Genomic DNA, 27843 nt, shown 5'->3' with positions numbered 1-27843 from the left:
TTTTTCTTGTTAAGTGCAACTTTTTTCTCCTAATATTTTGACTTTATTCCTGTAAAATCACTGTTGGGTGATTTTTCCATTTTTGTTGTTGTTTTTTTTTTGTTTGTTTTGTTGTTAAATTATATTTTTAAATTGTGTCAAAGCCCAATAAAAAACAAAAACAAAACAGCCACGGGCCACAAATGGTCCCTGGGCTGCACTTTTAACACCCCTGATTTGACTATTTTTTAAATCATTAGGAACATTATATGTTGGGGAAATAACAGGAAATACTTTTTTATGCTCTGGAATGTAGAAAATTCCAATTTTGCTTTAATATCTCGTTTGTTTCCCTTCTCTTGGAGCTGCCCTGGAGGTTTCTGGAAGGTCAGACTCCAAAAGACTGCCAGCCCCTTCCTGTAAATCATTGAGAAGAGTGACACCAGCCATTCCTTATGAGCTATTTGACAGGAAGTCACCTGTCACTGTAAGTCCAGCCTCTGTAGAGCACGGCTAACAACAAGGAAAGCGCTCTCAGAAGCCTTTCCAAGCTTTAGTCTGACTGTCAAGTTAGTTCAAGGAGTAAGATGGTGATTCTTAAAATGTTTGAGTCCATGTTTAGCTGAAATCAATACAGGTATGTGTGGAACTTGAGACACTTGGGACGGAATGGCCAGCGTGTTCATACGGAGGAGAACCGTTGTAAGACACGGCGTCAAAATCATGTAAGTGTGATTCTTTGAGGCAAGAATGCATGCAAAATTGTTTGGAATGTTTCCAGGAAAGCATGATAACTTTAATGGTTTCCTTCACCAGCCTTGTCACTCACACTTTACGAAACCTTTCCCTGAAGCAGCTGGGAATGTAAAACAACAAGGAAATTACTCATCGACCAAGAACTTGTTGGCTTGTTTTTGTGCTACATTGCTCCCAGCCCATCAGATCATGCCCCCCTTAAGTGAGAACGTGTCTGTTTGTATGTGGTCCGCTGTATGGTCTATGATATGGATGAGTCTGCAGTTGTATGAAAACAGTTATTACATAAATGAGTGTTTATAGTCTAGACTTTAACCTTTATTATCCACAGAAGACCTGTTGTTCATTCACAATGCATGTGACCGAAGCTGCCCATGTAGCTTTGGACACTGTTTTATGTCCACGGTATATAGGACCTGCAGGGAGCACGAGGATCGACATGCAAGGTGCTGTTGTTTTGCCGAGCCCAATGACTATGTGTTGACAGCGTTCATGATACAGCGGGTAGGTTTTTCTGCGCCTGCACTAACACCTTCCATCTGTCACCCTGTTTACATTGTTAGAGTTTCTTTGTGCTTCAAATGACATGTTTACCTGGTGGCTATGACCAGGAAGTCCACCATAACAAGGGCGACTCCTGTCCAAGCACATCATAAAAATGAAGGAGTGCAGGCTTAATCGTAGATAGTTAAAGATCGTAGATAGCTAAATTGTGAATTTGACTGTAAACATGCACCAAAGGTAGGTCTGGTTTGATTTTGTTGCTCCCGTGTGTTTGCTGCCAAACGATTCCATCTTTTAGTAATGCTAAACCGGCAATGTATCATTCCAGGTCTTTTCAGCAATCTCCGCGTTCCGCTTCATTGAGTAAAGGAGGACGGGGATCATCAAGAAAGATGTTCTTCGTGGCCGGGGCCAAAAATACAGCATCAGGTGGAGGAAATGAAAGGAGGTGAGGAAGGTTGGCCCTTTTTGAAAGAGGAGCTTTCATTCCCACGTTGTTTATATTTGCTGTGTGGCTTTTGAGTAATATTATATTTCCCCTCTCATCTGTTCTGTTCTGGCAACATCAGGTCAATTTATCAGAAATTTCGTGAGGTAGACTTACTGGACAAGAAGAAGACCGTGACGGCTTTAAAGCCTGGTGAAGATCGCGCTATTCTCCTGGGTCTTGGAATGATCTTCTCCTCTGTCATGATGTTCTTTGTGCTTGGGATCACCATATTACGTTCGTACGCAGACAGGTAAGGGTCCAAATCGTCCTCCTCAAAACCGATGCTGAGGAAATTGCTACTTGTATTCAAACCTAATGCAAGCAGCCTAAACAAAATCAAACCCACGCTGAGTTGATTTGAATGAGATTCCTCCCAGTGTGTTACTGTTCTTCTCAATTTGCATTAAATTGAGTCTCCGTTTAAATGTCAAAACAGTGTGTGGACAGAGGAAGGTGTGTGTGTTGTTCTCAACTCCACGGTCACAGCAGACATGAACTGTTCCTACAACTGTGGCTCAGACTGCTGGAGAGTCTCCAAATACCCCTGTCTGCAGGTCTATGTGAACGTCAATAACACGGGCCGCATCACTCGATTATCTCACAATGAAGAGACACAGGATGCCAGCTCTGAAGTGAGTACAGGGGTGGAATTCAGTTTCTAGACCGAGCTGGACAGATGAATCCAGCTCACAGTCCATCCTGTCCTTGCAGTGTTTCTATGTGCCCAGGTGCCAGAAGGACAGCTCCCAAATGCACAACATGATCATGAACATCTCCGAGCGCCTGAAGGCCAACCAGCAGGTCCCATGCTACTACGACCCCAGCGAGCGGCAGGAGACAGTTCTGCTGACCCGTCTCTACGATCACAGCGTCGTGTTCCACTCGCTGCTGTGGCCCTCGTGCATGTTTGTAGGAGGGGCCCTCATAATTGTGATGGTCAAGCTCACACAGTACCTCTCCAGGCTGTGCGAAGAGATCGGGAAGATCAAGAGGTGAAGCGGTTGTACAGTCAAAGACGAAAACCAAGTGACCATTCTGTGAACTGGCACAGCTGACTGTCTCAAGATCAAGGATGTGACTGAATGAAAGTTCCCAAAGAGGACACTTTCCAACATGGCTGTTACAAGAACACTCGGTTTTGCATGGAGTCATAACGGTGTAAAATTGGACTGCTTGGGGGACTGTTTACAAGTTTTCTGCCGTTAATGTGAAATATATCCTATTAGAGGCATGTCCTCACAATGTCACGTATGATATTCACGAAAATACAGAGCTTCTCTATGATCTAAGATAGAGTGAAGCCCTGCTGTCTTTTTCAAAGAATGTTTGAAATATGAAGAGAAAAGCTAATTTTGATATCTTTCACTGACTTCAGTATGTTCTTTCTGAATAATATGCTCTCAAATATTCCTGTGACCAAAAACAAAACATAAGCAGTAGGTCTGTCATACATGTTATTAAACGTTCCACTTTTATTGGAAATGATATGCGTTGTCTATTAGAATCAATTCATTTTTTATGCATTGTGATGTCAGATGAGGCCGCATGATCCCCTACTGATTAGCATGTTGGCCACACACTCAGGAGGTCGAGGGTTCGAATCTCTATTTGAGCATCTCTGTGTGGAGTAGTTTCCATGTTCGCCCTGTGCTTCCCCCCACATTCCAAAAACATGCATGTTAGGTTAATTGGAAACTATCCTCCACAGGTGCGAATGGGTGTTACTATATACAGTCGTCCCTTGTGAATTGGTTCCAAATCCGACCACAATAAATGAATTTTTGCGATATAGGATTCAATGTTAATAAATTGAATATTTTCAAAGCATAGAAAACCTGTTTATGACTTCCTAATACAGCTTTTAACATTATTAGAGCCCTGTAGACATTAAATAACATGCTTACAGTCCCCTTTACACTCCTATTATTCATTGTTTACAACACATTCCGCAATTCGTATGCTGCATGGACTCGAGACAGCTACTAGCTTGCAAGCTAACAAGCGAGCAAGCTCGCGAGCTAACCAGTTAGCCTCAAATTTATTTCTTCTAAACTTAGGAAGCCAAAAACTTACCACTTCCACACGGAATGGGAGGATAACTTTTTTTCCCCACTCTATCATGTCGGACATGCCATGGCTGACTTCATGCAGTGTTAAGGTAATGCAATGTAACGTAATGTCTCAATGTGTTGTGTCACTGCTGCCACCTAGTGACCAGAATACTACATATCACTTGTATTTCAATATGTTTTGACTAATAATAGACCATATTGTCTACAACAAAATAGCGTTCATTTAATAATAATAACGTTACGGGCGGCATGGCTCAGGTGGCAGAGTGGTCATCTTCCATCTCCCAACCTTAAGGTTGCAGGTTCGATCCTCCATCCTCCCGTGATTGTGTCAAAGTGGCAAGATGCTGAACCCCCAGTTGCTCCTGTAAAGTAGGTAAATGATTGGCTGGCAACCAGTCCAGTCCCACCCACCCCCATCCAAACACTCCTGCTAGCTTGACGTTCTCCTCCAATTATTTCCGATCAACATTTGCAATAAAAGTAACAGTTGGAATTATTGGCTCACTGTTCAATTGTTAGTATACACTAGCGATGGAAGCTAACTAGCACAATCCGTGTATAAGTAAATATGCCTACCACACTCATTAAACACATTTAAAGTGTAAAATGTACAGGGAATCATCACTACTAAATTATATTGGAAGGTGATCAATGAACAGATTGAATCGTAGTCACAAAGTAATCAGTCTCAGAATACAACTACGGTGCGTCCAAGGACAGCCGAATGAAGTGCAAAATCATAAAATAAAATTAAACACGATCAGTGACGCATAAAGACACAAACATAAAAACTGTTTGCTTTAAAAGAAACAGCTGTACATTTTACAAGTTATAACGTATTTATCACGAATATGTGGGGTCCATTGTAGAGTATATGCAGTAAAAGACACGAGAACAATACAGTACATTCATTGTTTAGGTGTGTATGTCACTTTGTGGATAGAGGATGCAAATACTTACTCTTCGTTGTCGGTTAATTACCCTAATTCATTTACCCCCCGCCTCCTTTTTAGTAACATTTAAACTGTGGGAGTTTCCTGCGGAAGAAAACACTGGGTATGTTGTTTCCAGTCAACTCTCCGGTTTCATCTCATCTGTGACGAGCTGCTTCCCTCATCTCCGAGCAGAGGGCGGTCCGTCATGAGGCGCCTGCTAGTATTAGCTGCCACCAGCTAGCATGCTACGATACTGTGCAGTTTACTTTGGGGGCAGCCCAGCGAAGAACAGCATGAAATAGTGTTGTTGTTCTCCGCCACAGCGCGTCCATACACACCACTGGTAACTACAGGCGTCTTTCCACAGGACCCGGACAGTTCGGATCTCCCGATCATTGTTTGGACTCATGTTAGACTTCCAAAGTGGGCTCGAATGGGATTTACCCAGCTAGCCGCAGCTAATGGTTGTGCTTGGCTGGCTAGCTGCGCGGCCAACCGGTTCGCACTAGCTCTCTGACACAGGTAGTTAGCATTATGTTTGCCTTACTGCGTGTTTACTTCTCTTCAATGCAATTCTGTGTTATATATGTAAAATATATTGTGTTTGTGTCGAGCTTTTCATATCGCTAATAACAACTTGGCGACTTGTACGGATATCTACAACCCAGCTAGTAGCATGAAGCTATCGAGTAGCACAACATAAACTTGGGAGGGATGACTGTCAACTTTGAGCTAAAAACACCACCATAGCATCGTAAGTCATACTTGGGAAGTGACAGGATGGAACTAGTTAGTGAATACGTTTGTTCGAGCCAGCCCTGTATGATGACAATTGCTAGTAGTGAGATGTAAGATTATACGGCGTGTCATGCACATACTAATGGAATGCTTGTTATCACATTAATAATAGCAAATTAAAGTTCCTTGTTGTCATGCGATACTGCATAAACTTTGGCTTGTTCGTTTTATGTGTTATTAATGCGTGCGCGTGTATGTGTAAAGAATGTTCTTAAATGTTCTAAATCAAATGATTGAATAACATGATATTGCCGTCTTTGCCGTTGTCTAAAGAGCCACATGAAGTTCGAAACCAAACGCTGACTTTTTGATAGTCTTTTGCAGTTTTACGCACAGGTCAGTGTTTTTATTTCTTTAATGTGACTCGTTATTTCCTTCTTTTCTTTTAGCTGGTTGACATCGCGCACCTCATAGTTAGCAGGTGGATTAACTGGAGCAACCATGCCTCCCAGGCCATCCTCCGGAGAACTATGGGGGATGCACTTGATGCCCCCAAGCATCAAAGTGGACTGCCTCCTGCCAAATGGCATGATTCTCACGCTGGAGTGCCTCCGGGAGGCCACGCTGATCACAGTGAAGCATGAGCTTTTCAAAGAAGCCAGAAAGTATCCTCTTTACCATCTACTGCAAGAGGAGAGCTCCTACATCTTTGTCAGTGTCACCCAAGAAGCCGAACGGGAGGAGTTTTACGACGAAACCAGAAGGTTGTGTGACCTCAGGCTCTTTCAAGCTTTCCTCAAAGTCATTGAGCCTGTAGGCAACCGAGAAGAGAAGATTCTCAATCGAGAAATAGGTATTGTTCTTGATTTACTGTTATTCCCTGAACATAATAGAATCTGATGCAGTAGATGACTCAAATATTCTGCCTTTTAGAAAGCTAGTAATGCTCAGTTTGGACTGATTATATTATTGATTGATAGGTTACTATATTGTCATTGTGATAGTTGGAGTGGTGTACAACTGCACTGCACCAAAAAAGGGATGTATCTAATACTTTCCACTTCTCACTGAGTTAAATAAGGGAAGTTAAATATTACAAATATTACGTTTTTGTCATACAGGCGTCCCACGCCACTTTGCGGTTTGAATTTCGTGGCTTCACTCTGTCAGGTTTTTTCCCAAAATATATGAATGAATAAATCATGCTGTTTTGTGGTTCAATATGGCCTATTATTAGTCATAAAATATGCATATTGAAGCAATTTGTATGTCTTTTCAGCCTTTTCAAGCATAAAGCGGCTAAATGAGCTCAAATACATGTATAAGGCATTCGGAAGACTCATTCAAAGATGCTGTGATTGATGTGTGGTATTCTGCTGTACTGTACTGACTTTTGAATTGTCCCACAACAGGCACAGTAATCCCGAATAAAAGCCTGTTGCTGTAGTAACTAGTGTTTTGCGATACCACCGATTTAGTTTGCTATCCGATACTGAGTAAAATTCATGCTGGTATTGGTGATACCGATCCGATGCTGATACTTTGCAAATTCACCTAATGTGTCTGGTAATCATATCATAGCATAAAGGATACAAGACATTTAATACATTTATTAATTCACAAGTTATTTATTTGAAACACTGAAGTGTATTGAGGTAGCAGGGTGATTTACAATATTGTCAAGGTAATATACAAGAGAAAAACAGAGGACAAAATCATATAAAATATGTGAAAATGGTATTTTAAACAATAAAAAAAGTAAAATAATACAACCATTCAAATAAATGATTTATTATTAAGAATGACTATAAGAATGAAATCTTTATTCACAATTCACACATGGCTCCGTTTACGATCGGTCATTGTTTCAACAGACAAACATGACCTGAAATGACTGAATTATTGATATTTTGATTTGAGAGTCGATTTCGGCGCATGAACACATGGCATTGGAAGTATCGATACTTCATTATCGATCCGCGCACTGCTAGCAGTAACCCGCGGCAACCTAAAACTCGACTTTGAACCCCGGGCGTTCCTTCCTATCCGTCCTCCACTCAGCTCCCGTAGGGAACACATATATAGCAACACACGAGCACTAGTCTTATTTATGTCTTAAATGACTTGTTTACTCTTGTTTTTTATGTCTATTACGTTGGGTAATGCAAGTGTAAAGGTGTATAACATTAGAGGTGTTATTTCATGCCTAGAGGGCTATAATAATTTTAAAAAACGGATTTAGAAGGTTGGAAACAGTTTTTTTTATGACGTATGAAAATATTAAATTTTTTCTATTTTTTCCACTTATCACGGTCGGGTTTGGAATCAGCCGCGATAAACGAGGGATTACACTATACTGAAAAGCAACGGTACACATTTTCTCACGTTTTAAAAGACATTTCTTGGAACATTGGAACAAACACAAATATTTTGAGTGTTGGCCTTTCTTCAGAACTTCTGCATTTTTGATTTGTTTTCTTCTACATTGTACGGAAACAATGTTAATCACAAACATGATGTTGAAGCAGCAAAATTCGAGCCAATGCCAAAGCTTTTTTTTTTCAATTGCATGTTGTGCAGGTATACCTACTGAAGTGAGTGTAATCGTCATTAGTAGAAATGAGGTGATTATGCCAGTTATACTTTTGGCCTTAATTATTTGTTTTCGCTTTTAGGTTTTGCCATAGGAATGCCCATATGTGAGTTTGATTTGGTTAAGGATCCAGAAGTGCAGGACTTCAGAAGGAACATTTTGAATGTTTGCAAGGACGCTGTGGACCTTAGAGACTGCAATGGGCCCCACAGTAGAGCCTTGTACGTCTATCCCCCCAATGTGGAATCCTCAGCTGAGCTGCCCAGGCACATCTATAACAAACTCGATAAAGGTAAGACATTTTTGCCTGAACAGCAAGTGTTCTGTTAAAAAAAAAAAAAAGTCCTCCATACGTTTTTGACATTTTTTCCCCCCCTTTCCCTCAGGTCAAATAATTGTGGTCATATGGGTCATTGTATCGCCCAGCAATGACAAGCAGAAGTACACTCTGAAGATCAACCACGACTACGTGCCGGAGCAGGTGATTGCTGAGGCCATCCGGAAGAAGACGCGCAGCATGCTGCTCTCCCAGGAGCAGTTAAAGATGTGCGTGCAGGAATATCAAGGAAAGTACATCCTCAAAGTCTGTGGCTGTGACGAATACTTACTGGAGAAATACCCTCTGAGTCAGTATAAGGTAATCTAATTTCATCTGACGCTTATGCTTTTAAAAAGCAACGTGCATCACATTAGCATCAGACTTGACTTGACATTTGTGAAATTGTGAGAGGCTGCCTTTTAAATAAGATTATGAACGAGAATGTAAATGGAATTCATGTCCTGCATGTTTAGTGTTGCAAGTTTTCACTGTATCTCCGAATTGTCTCTTTGTCTGCTCTTAGTATGTTCGCAGCTGCATCATGTTGGGGCGAATGCCCAACTTGATGCTGATGGCGAAAGACAGCCTGTACTCTCAACTGCCTATGGACAATTTCACCATGCCGTCGTACGCAAGGCGGATATCCACAGCAACGCCCTACATGAATGGGGAAACGGCCACCAAGTCTCTGTGGACTATCAACGGAACGCTAAGAATCCGGGTGCTCTGTGCTACATACGTCAATGTCAATATCAGAGACATAGACAAGGTACAAATACAGCAAATATGTATAGTTAGCTGTTATTTGAAGTTTTTTGTTGGCATGCTAATAGCTTCGTTCAGTGTTTCCATCAGGTGTGCAATCTGTCTGTGCCGTCAGGTGGGGGATGATATGATTTTTATCATCTAATTTGCACAATTGGTCAGGACGCAAAACTCCAGCCAGAGTGGAGATTTTCACATTTTTACATCTAATATTTCACGATGTTGAACAGATGTGTTATAATGTGCGACCAAGTCAGTTGTGGTATGTGCGTATGAGGTGTGGTAAGAAGCAGTGTTACAATGCCACCTGCTGTACAAAGTTGTCATGACAAGCTACACAGACAGTCCCATTATAATGTGATGGAGCGCAAGGGTGAACAGGTAGTGCCAAATCTTTAAAAAATAAAATTACAATTAAAAAAAAAAAAAGTGCTAAATCTATTTGTGGTCCAAATTTATTCATGGCGGGCCGCTACAAATAAATAAATGTACAGTTGTTCCTCGTTTATAGCAGTTAATTGGTTCCAGACCCGACCATGATAAATTAATTTCCACAGTATAGAATTCAATGTTAATAAATTGAATATTTTCGTCGTTAGAGCATAGAAAACCTGTTTGACTTTCTAGCCCGGTAGACATGAAAGAACACTCCCATAGTCACCTTTACGCTACTTCTATTCATTCTTTACAACACATTGTGCAACTTTTATGCTGCAGGAACTCGAGACGGCCGCTAGCTGGCGAGCAAACCAGTTAGCCTTGAATTTATTTCTTGTAATATTAAGAACCCAAAAACTTACCACTTCCACACGGAATGGGAGGACAACTTTTTTTTCCCACTATCATGTCAGACACGCCATGGTTGACTTCATGCATTGTTGAGGTAATGCAGCGTAATGTCTAATCAATGTTTTGTGGTATTACTGCTGCCTAGTGACCACAATACTACATATCAATTGTGTTTCAATATGTTTTGACTAACAATAGATCATAGTCTACCACGAAACAGCAGTACTTTATTAATTAGTTTCTGAAAAAGTGCAATATAGCGAGGGACAACTGTGGTTACATTTTCAGGTAGCTCCTACAACTGTTTTGACATGAATATAAGACAACCTCTTTTTCAAGACCTGTTTTTAAGGCAAACTAAAAGGCAAAATGAATAATATTTTTAACTCGCGTCTTCAATATCAGTAATATCATATTCTTAGCTGCTTGACAGTCATTGGATGACTGCGTCATTGATCACCATTATCTTAAAATTTCCGTAATGATTCCCCCCCTTGTTTGTTTGCTAACTTGCAAACTTTTGAGACACTTTTTTTTTTTTTGAGGGGTTCTTGCATATCAGCAGCATCTGTCTCGGCCAAGGCTGTGTGTGTGACTGACAGAATGTATAAATGTCCAGACACCAAATACGGGATGACTCGTCTTTTTCAGTCTTTTTTTTTTCTCTGGGGGAAAAAAAAAAATTATATATTCAGGCCAATGCGGTACTTATTTCAAAACATAAGCTGGAGATCCATAACGTATGTGGTGTTTGTGCCTGCTTTAGATCTACGTAAGGACTGGGATATACCACGGTGGAGAGCAGTTGTGTGACAATGTCAACACCCAGCGCGTGCCTTGTTCAAATCCCAGGTAGTTCACAATGAAAAATAGTGGCCCGTGTTATGATTGTCCTCCATGATACAATGCACTTTATTATTATGATTTTTAACATGCTTTCCCTGTTTATTCCAGGTGGAATGAGTGGCTCAACTACGACATGTACATTCCAGACATTCCCCGTGCTGCCCGCCTCTGCCTCTCCATCTGCTCTGTCAAAGGAAGGAAGGGAGCGAAAGAGGTGAGCAGAAACGATCTTGCCCAGCTACCATGTGGAACAGTTCTCTCTGATTTGGCTTGTTTTCACCATGAGATGGTGATGGCTGCAGCTACATAAATAGCGGCATTCTAATTAAACGATACCGCTTGGTGGAATGCTTGACATCTGATTAGGAAATTAATATAACAGAGGAGGAACGGCCTGACTGCTTTGTATAATACATTGTCATCATTTTCATGCACATTCTTTGTAAACAGTAGTGTAAGTTAGACTTGCAGTTATAGTGACTTTAAACAATACTCAGGTCATTTTCTTTTGTAAGAATTTTTATGTGCGTCATCTTTCTGTCATTTCCATGTAGGAGCATTGTCCCCTGGCCTGGGGCAACATCAACCTGTTTGACTACACTCACACTTTAGTAGCAGGGAAAATGGCGCTAAATCTCTGGCCCGTCCCACATGGCCTGGAAGACCTGCTTAATCCCATCGGTGTCACCGGTTCGAACCCCAACAAGGTAAGCCAAATATCCACCCATCTTGTTTTGTAATTGTATGTCCTTAATATGAATGATTCTGAAGTTAATAACAGTCGTCCCTCGACACTGCGCTCTGAATTCCACAACTTTATCACGATTTTTCAAAATATAGTTACATTATTGAGATATGATGAGACTGAATGTCATGTGCGACATGATGAGTGAAAATAAGTTCTCCTCCCATTCCATGTGGAAGTGGTACATTTTTGGCTGGTTTGTCCTTCTTCCCACTCCGTTTTGAACCCTTTTAAGTGTAGAATACTGTAAATAAATTGTAGGCTAACTAGTTAGCTCGCTAGCTTGCTAATAGTTGAAGCCATGACTTTCTCTTGTGTCCTGCAGTGATCCCATCTGCTCATTACAGTTGAGCAATGTGGTGTAAACAAAGAATAATAGGAGTGTAAAGGTGACTACAGGTTTGTTATTTCATGTCTACAGGGCTCTTAATAATGGTAAATATTGCATTGAGAAAGTCATAAACAGTTTTTTTTATGCTCTGACTACGAAAATGTTCCATTTATTAATATTGATTCCTACTTTGCTGAAATTCACTTTTCGTGGTCGGGTCTGGAAAGAATTAACAGCGATAAACGAGGGATGACTACACATTAATTAATCAGAGCTGTTTTGTGATTGACTACAGCCTATTATTAATTTGAAAAAAATGCTTTTTTTTGCGTGTTTCTGGCCTAAATGAATGATTTTCAAGCAAAAAAAATGGCTAAATGAACTAAAATACACAATTAAGGCATGCAGAAGACTCATTCAAATACATGTATTTGATATATAGCATTCTACACTGGGCACTAGGTGTCAGTAACGTTACATTGATTAGACAATCGTCACTGCAGGAAGCACTTAATGTGACTCTCCCAATGCTAATGTGTGAGTCTGTATTACGTCTTATTTATGCCTGATCCGTCTTATTTTCTCTGATTTATATCTACTATATTGGGTAATACGTGTCTAAAGGTTTGTATGCAACATGCATACAGATATGTATAACATGTATACTATAGTGGTGTTATTTCATGTCTAGAGGGCTGTAATATTTTTAAAAAATGTATGTAGAAGGTTGCCAACAGGTTTTCTATGCTCTAACTACGAAAATATTCAATTTATAAGTAATGTGCTTTGCGGAAATTCACTTATGGTCAGGTCTGGAACCAATTAACCGCGATTTCTGTATTAATCAGTTGGGACTAATCCAGCCCAGAGTACTAACTTTTGGTCTTGTATGAGCCACTGAGAAGGCAAACATTAATTGGTGAACGCAACACCAGACACATTATCAGGAGTTTTAACATCAGGAAGGATAACATAAGGGCTGCAACTAACAATGGCTTTCGTAGTTGATTAATATGTGTGTTGTTATGATTAATCAAGTAATTGGTCAGGCCCTAGACCAAGGGTGTTCAAGGATATATTTTATTGGCCTGTAGCACAATGCATAAATAAAATGAAACCAAAAAACTCTGCAAAAGTTGAGCAAAAAAGTAAAAACGTAAAGAGAAGAAGCTGAAATGTTGATAGTACTTATAAAAAAAACTTTGTCTTTCAATATGTACATATAAAGTTTTTATTTGGCTTTTTACAAAAATTAAAAAAAATATCAAAGTGGACCCCCGCGTCCTTTGTTTTGAGTATGCAGCCCTCGGTGGAAAAAGTTTGGACACCCCTGCCTTAGATGGACCAAATCAATATGAACCAAACACAGTTCGTGGTTTAGTCCGCAACATATCAGAAAGGAGGCAAAAATGTTGGTCTCTGTTTTCCAAAATCAAACATGATCTGTTTGAATGTTGTTTTGCCTAAAACAAATCGATAGATCTGCTTTCACGGATGACTCTGGAAATTAAATATTCACATTTGAGAGGCTGAAATCAGAGAATATTTACATTTTGAAATAAAAAAAACAATCGAATACCAAAATAGTTGGCGATTAATTGGATAATTGATTACTGGTTGCAGCTGTAGATAACATGTAAACAGGCATTGAAAATAAAAACACAGGACATACAGTATGTGCACACACTCAGTCTTGCAAAGGGAATGTCATGTTTAGCAATGTTAACTGAACACGATTGCATAAAACAAATTAGTTGAACAGTGCTTACAAGATGAACCTTTCATTAATCCTTAATATTATTGATACTTTGCCTCCCTGGGGGACATTTTTCTTCAATTTAAGTTGAGTAATTTGTTCTAAACTTGTAGGAAACGCCTTGCTTGGAGTTGGAGTTTGACCATTTCAGCTCCCCAGTCAAATTCCCTGATATGACCATCATAGAAGACCATGCAAACTGGAATATATCCAGAGAGCTTGGCTTTAATTACTCCCACACAGGTTTGGTAAGAAATCATACATGGCTAATGTATCACCGTATTCATCATGTGGAAAAAAAAAAAAACATTTGTATGGAAGTAATGTGCGGCTGATATGGCGATTTACTTTTGTTGTCATGTGGTGCGATAGAGCAACAGAGTGGCCCGAGACAACCCCTTCACTGACAGCGACAGTGAGCAGCTTCGCCTAGTCTGTAACCGAGACCCGTTGTCTGAGATCACTGAGCAGGAGAAAGACTTTCTATGGAGGCACAGGTGGGTGCTCACTTATTTTTACCATTTTATATAGGATTTTACGACTGCTTGTGTTGACCTGCTCTTCGAAATGAAATTGTTTATGACATATTGGAGGAGTTTCTTGCTGTTACAGAATCTAATGTTCTTTCCTGTAATTTTCACAGACACTATTGTGTCAGCATGCCCGACATCCTTCCCAAAATCCTTCTTGCTGTGAAATGGAACTCCAGAGATGAGGTTGCACAGGTAAGCTCAGGTTTCCATTGCTGACGTGTCTTAATTTCAAAGAACATGTTTGTCTGGGCAAACAGATTTTCAGACTGATAACACACACTAATGCCCTGTTTCCTGCATTGTAAGTTTGTTATCACACCTATCTATCGTTTTCCTTTCCCCCATCAGATGTATTGCCTTTTGAAGGACTGGCCCGCTATCAAGCCAGAACAAGCCATGGAGTTGCTGGATTGCAACTTTCCCGATCCCATGATCAGAGATTTTGCCGTAAAGTGCCTTGAGACGTATTTAACTGATGACAAACTGTCACAGTACCTCATTCAACTGGTTCAGGTGACTTAAATTGTGTTGTATGCCGTAGATACTTTACATTCATGAAGTACACTTTTACAATCTAATGAGATCCAACACAAAGTCTGTATCAGAATTGATTCTGCATTCGCAAATGCACTGTAGGTGAGGTATTCATTTGGCAATGTGTTTATTACTGTACAAAGGTGTAGAATTGCACTTGAATTACACACACTGAGAGACGTTATGCGTATACAGCAATCCCTTGCCACTTTGCGTTTTGAATTTTACGTCTGCACTCTTATCACGGTTTTTCAAAATTGTATTTCTGAATAAATTATTGCTGTTTTGTGGTTGAATATGGCCTATTATTAGTCCAAATATATGCACATGGAAGCAAATTTTACGTTTTTTTTTTTTTTGCACTCTCCAGCGTAAAAATGGCTAAAGGAACGAAAATACAAATGTACTGCATTCAGAAGACTCATTCAAAGATGTATTCTACACTGGTCCCTAGGTGTCAGTAATGTTACGATGATGATACAATAGCCACCTCAGAAAGTACTGTCCAGAACAGGAAGTAAAAAACAAACGACAACAAGGAACTCTCCTAATGCTAACATGTGCAAGTCTATATTGTCTTATTTTTGCTTATTATGCTAAAGCTAATGGTAATGGTTTTAATTTTGAGCATGCATACAAGTTACACTGGAGTACATCACATAGTAGAATTCACAGTTCCACATGTCCAAAAAGGAGTAGGAAGAAGCAAATCTTATTTAATCCTACTCCTCATCCGTTTCACATCAGTTGCAATACATTTGTTCACCTCTTGTATTCACAATGTACTCTTTGCTGATTGTAAATTTTCCTAGGAAAGTGATAAGGCAATAAAACAATGTGGCGCAATGACAGTCAAGGTATATACTTACTGTAAGGAAATGATATAGCAGACTTAATTATGATGATAAAGAGATAATAACTGATAAAAGGGTTAATAGTTGACAGAAACATAGTTTGCTAATGAGTGAGTACAGACAGTGTGCCCACTAGAAATGAAGAGTCTACTATCTTGGGTAATACGGGTGTAAAGGTCACCATAGGGGTGTTTTTTCATGTCTAGAGGGCTCTTATGTTAAAAAAACGTATTTAGAAGGTCTTAAACAGGTTTTCTATGCTCTAATTACGAAAACATTCCATTTGTATGAATCCTATTTGATGGAAATTCACTTATCACGGACGGGGTGGTTGAATAAGCTTTGCTTCTTCCTACTCCGTTTTGGACATGTGGAGCTGTGAACTGTACTGTGTGATGTACTCAGGTGTAACTTGTATGCATGTTCAAAACGAATGAAACCATTACCATCATTTTAGCTTATCTTTTTAGCTCTTATAGTGGATCTCGAGATAGTTTAGGTGTCCCTAATATTGTATTAACCATGTGACAGTACTTTTCTCCTCAGGGCATTCAGTCGATCACAACCGTTTGCGATCAATTGAATGCAATGACCTGGATGAATGAGAATATTCACAGGCATTACTTTTCTCCATTTTCTCTGACAGGTTCTGAAGTATGAGCAGTACCTTGATAATCCACTCGCCCGCTTCCTGCTGAAAAAAGCACTAACCAATCAGAGGATAGGACATTTCTTCTTTTGGCATTTAAAGTAAGTGAATTTTTACTTACACAAGTATCAGTGGCTTTTTAATTGATGGTTTCATTTGGGTTACAACTTGGAACGTTTAAAAAAAAACATGTTTATGGAACCCGCCTTGTTCAGCCAGACATGCGTTCCACCCTGGGCTCGAACCACGACTTTTAAGGTGTCAGTGATTGAGGTTTACCAACGTACATCTACACGGCAACACTGGCTGGCACGTGTTACTTTTAGTAAAATGCTTGTTACACTTGAGTCTTACTCCTTATGCTGAGTACTGCAAGAGCAGTGGGCTTCCTGTAAGACCACTGCAGTGTGTGAGTCCAGAGGGAGAGGTGGTGGGAGGTAGGGAATGCAGCACCAATGCACAGAGCGCAGAGCTGAGGTGACAATCTGAGCAGAGAGCATAAGTTAGCAGTGTGTTATTTCACGGCTGCTGTGCAGAGTGAAGAGCTTTAGCACGAGGGTGAGCATCTACTTCTAATCCATTACACTTTCTGACCACCATCTGGAAGCTTGGTCAATTAAATAAAAAAAAAAAAAAAACTAAGCAAGCAAGAGCACTCAGAAAGATCAGCCCCACTCCCAAGTCAAACGACTCCAATCAGGGATCTTGACAGCTAAAAGTAGGTCAAGTTTCATCTAAATCATCAGAAAATTCCCCTCGTCTCTTAGGAAACAGAATAAGTAATAAAACCGATACTGTACAGCATCGAGATAACAAATTATAAGAACAAGTACACGTTACAGTAAATTATATAATTTTTCTATATATATGTGTGATGCCCTGGTCCAGATCTGGGAGGGGATCCCCCAGGACACCATCCGTAGTCTCATTAGGAGCATGCCCCGACGTTGTCAGGCATGCATACAAGCACGTGGGGGCCACACAAACTACTGAGAATCATTTTGAGTTGCCAAATGGACCAGTGTGCTGCATCATTTTTTCCACTTTCATTTTTGGGGTGTCTTTGATTTCCCCCCTCTTATAGAGTGATCATTTTCATTTCTATCAAATTATGTGGCATCATTTTGTTACTAATACATCACCTACTTATTATCAGGAAAGATATTCAAGATCATTTTTCCCCCAGTTTAGATCTGATGTGTTTTCGAAGTGTTCCTCTAATTTTGTTGCATGGGTACCAACTTGTCCCCCACATCTTCCCACGCAGGCTCCGCAGACTGGAGAGATCACTCCAGTCTGACCATAGGACCGCATCGGTCCTATGGTCTCCCGGGACGGAAGTTTGCCAAAGACTGTAATTGTAATGGTTATGCTTAACAAGATACATTAAGGAACATCATGTTTACACTTGCACATTTCAACATGTCTGAAAAGGAGTAGGAAGAAGCAGTTCTTATTTAATCCTACCCCTTTTTTGTTGTTTTTTTTACTGTTACAAAAGGTAAATATTAGTCCAAATTCTGAACATAAGTGGATGTTCACCTTTTGTAAAAGTCATATCACAAATTGTACTTGGGAAGTATCACAAAGAAGTAGAATTTTGAGAAGATACTAAATATAAATGCATGGAAAATGCCTGTAACAATACATATTGTTATTACTTTATTACTTATTCATTTTCTTGTGTTTTTCTTTCTTTCTTTCTGCTGGGAGAATGAACAGAACAAAAATTTCATTGCATAGCAGAACTACCTGTTACTGTGCATATGACAATAAATAGAAATAGTAGAAAATCTTGAATCTTGAATCTTGAATATTTTTGTCGTGCTGTAAGATGTCGTCTGGTAGTACAGTAAAGAATATATACCAAATGGGCTTCTACACATGGAACCACTTTCTTCTTTTCCATGTGTTCAGGTCAGAGATGCACAACAAGACAGTTAGCCAGAGGTTTGGCCTCCTGCTGGAGTCCTACTGCCGGGCCTGCGGCATGTACCTGAAGCACCTGAGCCGGCAGGTGGAAGCCATGGAGAAACTCATCAATCTCACTGACCTCCTCAAACAGGAGAAAAAGGATGAGGCGCAGAAGGTAATGCGACTGCCGACAGCTGCTATTCTTGCTCTGCTCAACCGCTGAGTTTAATCTTGTCAACATCTGACCTTGTGGTCACAAGAGCCATTATAGTGGAAAAGGGATACAGTTTGGATGGTTGCTGTTTTCTTTGAGAGTTTCATGCTTGATACATTCTAGAATTTAAAATATAAATATGGAACACTTTCACAAAGGCAGCTGAAAAAATATGCATAGTGTGAAAACTAACTTAACTATAGTGTTGGCCTAAATGTGCTCGGCATACCTCTCTTTGTGGAGTTTGTATGTTGGCCCTGTGCTTGTATGGATTTTCTCCAGGCACCGTGCTATGATTGTGAGTGCAAATGATTGTGTGTCTATATGAGCCTCTGAACAAGATGAATGTTTGAGTTTATTATTGAGAGGCAGTGAGTATATTCTCACCTGCAACATCTAAAGCGATCCACCAGGAGAGCTGCATTAAATTATCTGCCTTTACAATGATAATCTGACTCACAGTGAGTTAAGATGTTTATTATTGTGGTTGTAGTTTACATTAGCATAGAATGTGCTACAGCTACCCAGTAAGTGCCATACTAAAGTAAAGCATACAGCATCATTGAGAAGTGTTTCTAATATTTAGCTTAACATATTCAAGTAATATGAAAGCAGGGCTCCAGACCAATCTCCTTTCTTCCTCTCCTAGGAGTTAGTGTAGGTTGTCAAACTACCGGTACCTCATTTGCGCATTCCTGTCAGCTACTGGGCTGAAGTGTGGAGCAGAAGTTTGTCAACAAAAAAAAGTATTCAATAATAATAAAATAAAATCTGCAAATTAACTGGTAGGGTTGCCCACTTCTACAAAAATAAATAAGGGACACCTTGTTGGCAGGGCCAACCCACCCACCCGCCCGTTTTGAGTTTGTTATTTTGCCTTCAGTGTGTGAAGCAAATTTTGCACTATTCGACACAAACTGGAATTTAATTTGATGCCTGTTTTAACGTAATACTAATACATGGGAAATTAATTGTTCAACAATATACAGTAGACGCCCCTACAACGTAAATAATCCGTTCCGAGAATCTTTATGTTATAGGGATTTTATGTTATACGAAGCGTAAAATACATGTAAATAGCCTAATCTGTTCCAAGATCTTCCTAAACTCACCCCTTTGGCCCTTCAAAATATTCAAAGTCCACCAAATATAGTGGGGAAAATATAAGAAAACAGCATAAACATAGTACAGTAACATTCCAGTAAAAAAAAAAGGTAATAAATAAGATTACTGTAAATGAATAAAACTAAAAAACAAAAACAATCTTACCGTTCACGAGATATCTTGATCAGGAGCGCAAGTGGAAGCAGGAAGGAGGAGGAGGACTAGCCTGAGTCGAAACACGACTCAAAGAGTCTAAGAGTCAGCTGGTCTCACAGACAAACGCACACGCACTACACGATAATGCTGTGTGCAAAATTTTAATTTGTAACTTAATTGTTTAAGTTAGTTTAAGGGTGACTACGAAGAGGAAGGAGGTTGAAGGGACAAGCCTGTCTCTCACACAAACTCACGTACGTGCTGTATAACTCAGCCAATGAGATGAGAGCGTAGGCGGTGCCCCGATAATCAGCCAATGAGATGAGAGCGGAGGCGGTGCCCCGAAAATCAGCCAATGAGAGCGTGATGCGTCAGAAGGCGTCACCAAGTGTTAGTCTGAACTTGCACCGACTTGAGGCATTAATAAAGTTGATTGAAAAAAAAAAAAGACTTGCACTGACTTGACGCTTTATGTTATATGGAATTTCTTCTGTAATACGAAGCAAAAACTTTACATAAATTCTTTATGTTCAGTGGAATTTATGTAAAAGGAGGTTTATGTTTTGCGAGGTACTACTGTATATTGTTTTGGTAAAAATAACACAATTAACAGAATAAAATAGCAATTTAAATATCTTTGTAATAGAAATTTGTCTTGCTTAATATAAAACAGTGTAAATTGAGTGTCCAGGTTTATCATAGCCCGGCTGTATTCGACTTCCAGCACTATTAAAGATACTTTGAGAAAAAGAAAGGACAGGTGAGCTATTTTTGTTTTATGTGACTGGCAACATTTACAAAGTACATCTCCACTCAAACAGTGTGCTCATTGACTTTATGCTATTCTGTGCTTTCGTCATTAATCATTAAATACAGGCATCATGTCTAAACTGAAAAGTTACAAAAATATTAAGACTTGAAGCAAATATTCTTTGGTGAGCTACTCAAAATGAGAGCGGAGATAGCAAGAGCAGAGGGCAAGGTTGGGTGACACTTAAGATAGCACGTACCCCATGAACGTGAAAGGCATCGTAGCTTCCCTGTGGGACAAAAATGTGCTCTGAACGAAACGCATCACTTGTTTTAAAGACAAAATGTCTGTCACCGTGGTTAAAAAAAAAACAACAAAAAAACATTGGAGTTTTTTTTTTTTTTAGATGAGAGAGTAGTAGATTTCACAATTCTTTCATCATTCTTGCTTGGTATAGCCACAAAGTTGTGGACAGTAGACATAGCTCGTGAGTGTTTATCCTCCCTCTCAGCCCACAGCAAAAGAATGTTACATCATTATGAAGGATAGATCATTTTTGCTGAAGTAAACCAGCAGATGGGCTGTGCTTCTATTTACTGCTCTGACTTGACTCCTCCAGCTGTTCGCATCTGGTGTGGTATTGATTTACGTGTTTCTCTGCTCGCAGGTTCAAATGAAGTTTCTGGTGGAGCAGATGAGGAGGCCAGACTATATGGACGCACTGCAGAGCTTCACCTCCCCGCTGAATCCAGCACATCAATTGGGAAATCTCCGGTACTTCAGAGTCCTTATATAACTCACCTGAAAGGGCTGGCATCCCGTGTGTGAATAAAAAGCAAAATTTTTGTCTGCTTCTCACATGGCATGCTTTATACTCTTTCAGTCTGGAAGAATGCCGAATGATGTCATCTGCCAAGCGACCTCTGTGGCTTAATTGGGAAAACCCAGATATGATGTCAGAGCTGCTGTTTCAGAACAATGAAATCATATTCAAAAATGGAGATGGTGAGTCCTGTATGAAGTTACAATTTGCTTTTTCTTTGCTCAGCCTTCCAGGCATTGTTGTGGCACTCATCTGTTCATTTTACTTGGAATTCTTATGGAACGAGTCGGTGAATCTAGCGCATCTGACTATGCTGCGCTGTGTGTGACCAAAGTGACTTTGACAGCTCTCCTCCATAATGCCATGATGCATCATGCAGTTGATATAAGAGCAGTTCACAATTGGTACTCATCTCGCTGTCTGCTTTCTTGTCTGGCTGTGCCACTGCAGATCTGAGGCAAGACATGCTGACGCTGCAGATCATTAGGATAATGGAAAACATCTGGCAGAACCAAGGCCTTGATCTCAGGTAGGCGCATCCCTTCACCATGACAGCAAGGATGCAGGTGCTCATTAATAGGCTGTGGATGACTTTCATGTTCATTGCTGCATGACATAATGCAGATTACTGGCAACCTCTGCCAGCCACCTAAGGTCATTCAATACTAAGCTGATAAGGGAAACTATAGAAAATCCATTAAATTAGTGTGCAAGTTCACAGACCTGTTTTTCTACATTCTTTACTCTTTGTTTTTTCTATTTGGTCTTCCAGGATGCTCCCCTACGGTTGTCTGTCCATTGGTGACTGTGTTGGTTTGATTGAGGTGGTGAGGAATTCTCACACCATCATGCAGATCCAGTGCAAAGGAGGTCTAAAGGGGGCGCTGCAGTTCAACAGCCACACACTGCACCAGTGGCTCAAGGATAAGAACAAAGGAGAAATGTGAGTGGCTTTTGCTGTAATAATGACAATAAAGTAGTCCAGGGGTCACCAACACAGTGCCCGCAGGCACCAGGTAGCCCCCCACGACCACATGAGGCGCCCGTAGGCCTGCTTCTCATTCAGGTTTTCAGTTAATAATGTGAGAACACTAGAAAGAAATGTATTCTGAAACATAAAATGTGAGTTGTGGTTACCAGCATTTTGTGAATGTATTGGTAAAACAAGCATATTTTATTTAATAGAATTTTTTTCAGCCTGGATTTGAACATTGCACATCTTCTAGAAGACTGTTCCAGATTTTGGCCAGCATAAAACTGAAACGCACCGTGTTTAGTCCTGACTCGCACCCGCAGGAGACCACTCCCTGAGCTTCTCAGAGCCCAAGATGGTCTATGTGGCTCTAACATGTTGGAGATAACTGAATATTTTTGTAGTTATGGCGTAGAAAACCTCTTTGACGATCTTGTAAATATGGTTTTTAACGTTATTAGAGCCCTCTAGACATGAAATAACACCCCTATAGTCACTCGTCATTTGTATTACCCAATATAGTAGATATAATCAGAGAAAATAAGACATAAATGACATAGACTCACACGTTAGTTTATTTTTTTCTGGACAGTGTACTTCCTACGGTGGCTATTGTCTCATCAAGTGTAATGGCAGCTTTAAATGGCTTCACACTCCTATCACCCAGTATAGTAGACATAAGAGTAAATAAGCCACACGTTAACACGTAAATAAAACACCTGCTCGTGTGTGTCACAGTGAATGTGATCCCTAGCTGACCTTAGTGGTGGGCAGACAGATGTGTGGAGGACAGGAAGTGACGTCGGAGGTTCAGAGTTGAGTTTTAGCTTGTCGTGTGTTATGGCACAGTAGTTTGTATTCTTCTTCTAATTATTATTATTGTTATTATTATGTTGTTGTTATTGTGCCTGTTGTGAGATCATTTAAACGCGCTGTAAATGCCTTTACTGGCGCTTACTCCTGGTCCTTCTCTCACTGAACACCGACACCAAGTGGCCAATGTAGAATATTACATTCACAGATAGAATTCTTCTTCTTTCTTGTATTTGTATTTTAGTTTGTTTATTTAGTTCATGTAGACATTTCCATGCTTGAAAATGCTTAACTTAGGCCAAGAATAAGTCTGATTTGCTTAAATATGTTTTTACAAACTAATAACAACCACAAAACAGCAATTATTTATTTACTAATTTATTACTTTGTGAAAAACCATGGTGTAGCGAGGGACGACGGTACAGTTGTCAGGGCAGAAAGCTAATTCCTATTATTTAATTTTAGGTATGACCAGGCCATAGATCTGTTCACAAGGTCATGCGCAGGCTACTGTGTCGCCACATTTATCCTGGGCATAGGTGACCGACACAACAGCAACATCATGGTCAAAGATGACGGACAGGTAAAGGTCACACTGTTAAATCGGGTTACATGATCTTTGTTGGTGTTGTGCTATGTGTTATTAAATAATCTTGTTCTATGACGCGCCACAGCTTTTCCACATCGATTTTGGCCATTTCCTTGACCACAAAAAGAAGAAGTTTGGGTACAAGAGAGAACGTGTGCCCTTTGTGCTGACACAAGACTTTTTGATCGTCATAAGCAAAGGAACCCAAGAGTGCACCAAAACAAGAGAGTTTGAAAGGTACCACCAGTGTCCAATATGAGTCAACCTTCAGTGAATAAACCTTTTAAAAAGCTTTGTTTTTGATGTTCTTCTGCTCATCAGGTTCCAGGAGATGTGTTACAAGGCATACCTGGCAATACGGCAGCACGCCAACCTCTTCATTAACCTCTTCTCCATGATGCTGGGCTCAGGGATGCCCGAGTTGCAGTCATTCGACGACATCGCTTACATTCGAAAGACCTTGGCGCTGGACAAGTCGGAGCAGGAGGCTCTGGACTATTTCATGAAGCAGATGAATGACGCTCACCATGGCGGCTGGACTACCAAGATGGACTGGATCTTCCACACTATCCGCCAGCACGCCATGAACTGACATTGCAACCAAAGGAGTTTGACACAAAGTTGCACGCAGAGAACCATAACGGTAGCAGCAATGAATTAAACACTAAGGCCTGTTCCCTCTTTTGCCAGCATGTGACTTTTCAACCATTACCTGCCAGCTCAGTATGAACGGCGGTGCTAAGAAGAGCCTTTATCAGGGACATGATGCCTAAATGTTTTCACGCTGCACTATATGACCAGAAAGTGCGGTGGAATTGTATTTCATCAGTTCTCTCCATAGGAACTAAAACAGTCTAATGGACCTGGGCACATTGGGCCGTCTGCATAAGAACTAACTATAGACACTTTATTTTCTTATTATTTTTCTATTCAACGACATACATCAGCATTAAGAGAGGAACATCACTATGAAGTTATACATCATCAGCACAGCTGGCTTTTTTTTCCCCTCTGGACAACTGGCAGTAGTCAAACTTTATCATTATTATTTCTACTACCTATTTTGAATTCCTAAAAATAGGGGTGGGGAAGACATGAATGCATGCAGAAGAAGAAAGAAAAGGATACTGAGAAGCCAATACAGATTAAGCATTGCAATCCTGCAAAGGCAAATAGCAATATTCAAGTACAGGACTGACAGAGGAAGTGTTGTGGCTTAACACTTAAATAGCATTTATTACCTGGACTTTTTGCGTGTAGCATTTGCTGAAGTACTGACTTGGAAGTCATCCCACACTCATAAATGATTATTTTAGATGTTTTTGTACAGCAGTATATCCATAGATGTGTATGCATTAGGGCTGCAACGAACAATTGTTTTCCTAGTCGATGAATCTGAAGCTTGTTTCGATTAATCGATCTAGACGGACCAATTCAATATGAACCAAACACAAACAGTGTTTTGGTCCGCACCATATCAGAAAAGAGGCAAAAATGTCCATCACTGTTTTCCAAAGTCAAAGCTGATGCATGTTTTGCCTTAAGCATAAAGATGAACTGTCTGCTTTCATGGATGACTAATGAAATGAAGAAATATTCACATTTGAGGGGCTGAAATCAGAGGATACAGTCGTCCCTTGCAGTATCGCTGTTCAATTATCGCTCCCATCGCGTTTTTTCAGAAATTAATGATCAATAATCAATGTTCGCTATTTTGTGGTAGACTATCGTCTATTATTAGTCAAAACACATTGAAATACAAGTGATATGTAGTATTCTGGTCACTAGGTGGCATTAATGACACAAACGTTGAGACATTACATTACATTACCTTAACACTGCATGAAGTCAGCCATGGCGTGTCCGACATGATAGAGTGAAAAAATGTTCTCCCATTCTGTGTGGAAGTGGTAATTTATTTTTTTTTTTTGCTTCTTAATAAATTTGAGGCTAATTGGTTAGCTCACTAGCTTGCTAGCTAGCGGCTGTCTGGAGTCCCTGCAACATAAGAGTTGAGCAATGTGTTGCTAACAATAAATAATAGGAGTGTAAAGGTGACTATAGGCGTGTTATTTCATGTCTACAGGGCTTTAATGTTCAAAATCCTATTTAGAAAGTCATAAACAGGTTTTCTACGCTCTAACTCCGAAAATCTAAAATTTATTAACATTGAATCCTATATCGTGGAAATTATTTATCGCGGTTGGGTCTGGAACCAATTAACCGCTCTAAACGAGGGACGACTGTATGTACATTTTTAAATCAAAAAATGATGCATCGAATACCAGAATTGATGAATTGTTGCAGCTCTAGTATGCATAAAGTGCACATATTCCTTTTTGAGTCTATTTCTACTGAGCCAAAGTACTACATGTATAACACCCCCACCCCACTACTCAGCAGTCTTATTGTAAAAAAGAAAGAAAAAGTCCCTTCTATTCCACTTATGTATACTCATCGCACTGATCTCTGCAGTATGTGTTCTTTGTGTCGCGTTGTCTTATCAGTATTATCGGGTCAGATGTTGAGGCAAAAATGTGCAGCGCTGCGACAGATGGACTCGAGCTAACATCTCTGACCACCAGCTGCACCAATTTTTTTTTTTCAGCGGGGTGTTGTGCAGTGTTTAGTTGTGTTTTGTTACACTATGCAAAGTTGTGATCCTTGTAAGGACTGTATCCTGCTAAAAAGAACAGTTGATGTCAGAAAGAGGAAAGACATGCAAGACGTATGTTGGCGTCACATAGAGGATACAGAGAAGAAAATGATGCATGATGCTGCACTGTAACTGTATCATCTACTTCATTTCCAACAGCTTTGCCCTGCCTTTTTTTTTTTTTTTTCTTTTACCCTTTTTATTCGAGCCACCTGTAAAATCAGTGAGTTTTGCTCTGGTCTTCAATCCCGTTGCTCCCTGGTATGACAGCCGCTCGCTTTACACCTGCCATTTTAGCCCAGATTGACCTTTTTTAACCTTCCAAGTGCCCTCCTTCCTATGATTGTCACCCTTTATGTATGAAGCACAGACTCATACATCAGAGGTTCTAGCTTTACCAAATGATGCATTCACACACAGGGTGGTTTCCTGAACATTTCTGTCCGTGGGTAAAGATGAGCATGCTCTGGAAACCTGCCCTGTTGGGATACTTCTGTACAGGATACAGAGCAGAGGGCCGGACCCATCCAAGCTTCAAGCGTCTTTTTTTCCCTGTGTACTTATCATGGTTGTTGTGTTTGTCACACCACGAGGTCCGCCAATCACGTTTTTTTTGTCTTGTTTGACCTGATGCTGTTTACTTGAATTTCATGTATAGAAATGACCTTGTTACTTGTGAGGTACAACAAAGTCACAATGAAAGTAACAGAACTGATACTGCTACTACATGTGCAAATGCTTTCCTTGAATAACTACAGAGGTAATATATTTTTGTATTTTTAAATATAAACAAACACGTATATGGAATTGCTAACCAAAAAAAAGAAAGAAAAAAAAGAGGAACCCTGCTTAACGTGCGCCATCCTCCTAATAACCCCAGTAGACAGCTTCTGGTTGTTGAAATAATATGAAAGACTTGTAGAGTTGATGAATGAAGGACACAGATTGACTTTCACAAAGAGCACAATGAGGAAACCGCTACCCTGCATGTTTTTTTTGGAGAAAAAAAAAGGTCTATCCATCTGTGTACATATTACATATATTATACATAATGAAGCCTCCTCAAATACTTGTTTTAGTCATCGTCATATGACTTTGTCCAATAAGAAACTGCAAGTATCCATTGTATTGAATAAAAGCATTTCTCCCTATAAAGATACTGGTAATGAGTTTAATTGTTTTTGTGCAAATATGCAATGCACTAAGGCGGGGGTGTCCCAAACTTCTTCCAGCAAGGGCCACATTCTGAAAAATGAAAAGATGCAAGGCCCATTAGATATTTGGTGAAGCAGCACATATACTGTAGATGTGCTAAGAAGTTATGTATATTTAAAAAAAAAAAAGAATATCATTAGTATGACTTTGCTTTTTTTTCTAAATTTTTTGCTGTTTTTTCATTTTCCAAATATTTCTTCTTCCCATAATATTATGACTTTATTCCCATAATATTTTGATTTTATTCCCATAATATAACTTTTTCCCAAACAAATTTTTCCAAAATTACAACTTTATTTTGTATTGTTTGTTCCTCATAATATTACTACTTTAAGAATCTAATATTTTTTTCTTTGCCATTTAAAATGACCTTATTTTTCTTCATATTACAAATTGATGCTTGTCAAATTGCGACTTTGGGGTCTTGTTAGAATGCGACTTTTT

General features: G+C 39.8%; 2 protein-coding genes across 6 annotated transcripts; both read left to right on the top strand.

Moving 5' to 3' along the window:
* The first annotated feature begins 481 nt into the window (after window positions 1–481).
* On the top strand, window positions 482–3176 carry LOC129177200 (calcium-activated potassium channel subunit beta-2-like). 3 transcript variants are annotated; one of them, XM_054768054.1, is made up of 6 exons: window positions 482–704; window positions 1104–1239; window positions 1568–1687; window positions 1809–1979; window positions 2166–2361; window positions 2458–3176. In XM_054768054.1, the coding sequence occupies exons 3-6, from the start codon at window positions 1632–1634 to the stop codon at window positions 2782–2784; spliced, it is 750 nt and encodes a 249-aa protein (XP_054624029.1). In that variant the 5' UTR covers window positions 482–704; window positions 1104–1239; window positions 1568–1631; the 3' UTR covers window positions 2785–3176. The 3 variants fall into 3 exon arrangements, with proteins under 3 accessions (XP_054624029.1, XP_054624031.1, XP_054624030.1); XM_054768056.1 differs by having other exon boundaries at window positions 2441–3176; XM_054768055.1 differs by lacking the exon at window positions 482–704 and having other exon boundaries at window positions 728–1239.
* Window positions 3177–4890: 1714 nt separating this feature from the next.
* Window positions 4891–27633, top strand: LOC129177199 (phosphatidylinositol 4,5-bisphosphate 3-kinase catalytic subunit alpha isoform). 3 transcript variants are annotated; one of them, XM_054768052.1, is made up of 21 exons: window positions 4892–5082; window positions 5927–6330; window positions 8153–8362; window positions 8457–8707; window positions 8913–9158; window positions 10710–10795; window positions 10898–11003; window positions 11344–11496; window positions 13735–13869; window positions 13994–14118; window positions 14265–14346; window positions 14503–14667; window positions 16189–16292; window positions 18109–18280; window positions 20998–21104; window positions 21214–21335; window positions 21604–21682; window positions 21926–22096; window positions 23405–23522; window positions 23614–23765; window positions 23850–27629. In XM_054768052.1, the coding sequence occupies exons 2-21, from the start codon at window positions 5979–5981 to the stop codon at window positions 24118–24120; spliced, it is 3207 nt and encodes a 1068-aa protein (XP_054624027.1). In that variant the 5' UTR covers window positions 4892–5082; window positions 5927–5978; the 3' UTR covers window positions 24121–27629. The 3 variants fall into 3 exon arrangements, with proteins under 3 accessions (XP_054624028.1, XP_054624027.1, XP_054624026.1); XM_054768051.1 differs by having other exon boundaries at window positions 4892–5261; window positions 23850–27627; XM_054768053.1 differs by lacking the exon at window positions 13735–13869 and having other exon boundaries at window positions 4891–5261; window positions 23850–27633.
* The last annotated feature ends 210 nt before the right edge of the window (window positions 27634–27843 follow it).

This window comes from Dunckerocampus dactyliophorus, chromosome 2 (assembly GCF_027744805.1).
Source record: "Dunckerocampus dactyliophorus isolate RoL2022-P2 chromosome 2, RoL_Ddac_1.1, whole genome shotgun sequence".
Taxonomy (NCBI): Eukaryota; Metazoa; Chordata; class Actinopteri; order Syngnathiformes; family Syngnathidae; genus Dunckerocampus; species Dunckerocampus dactyliophorus.
The sequence above is the reverse complement of the archived record's forward strand: the minus strand, read 5'-3'. Positions and strand labels throughout refer to the sequence as shown.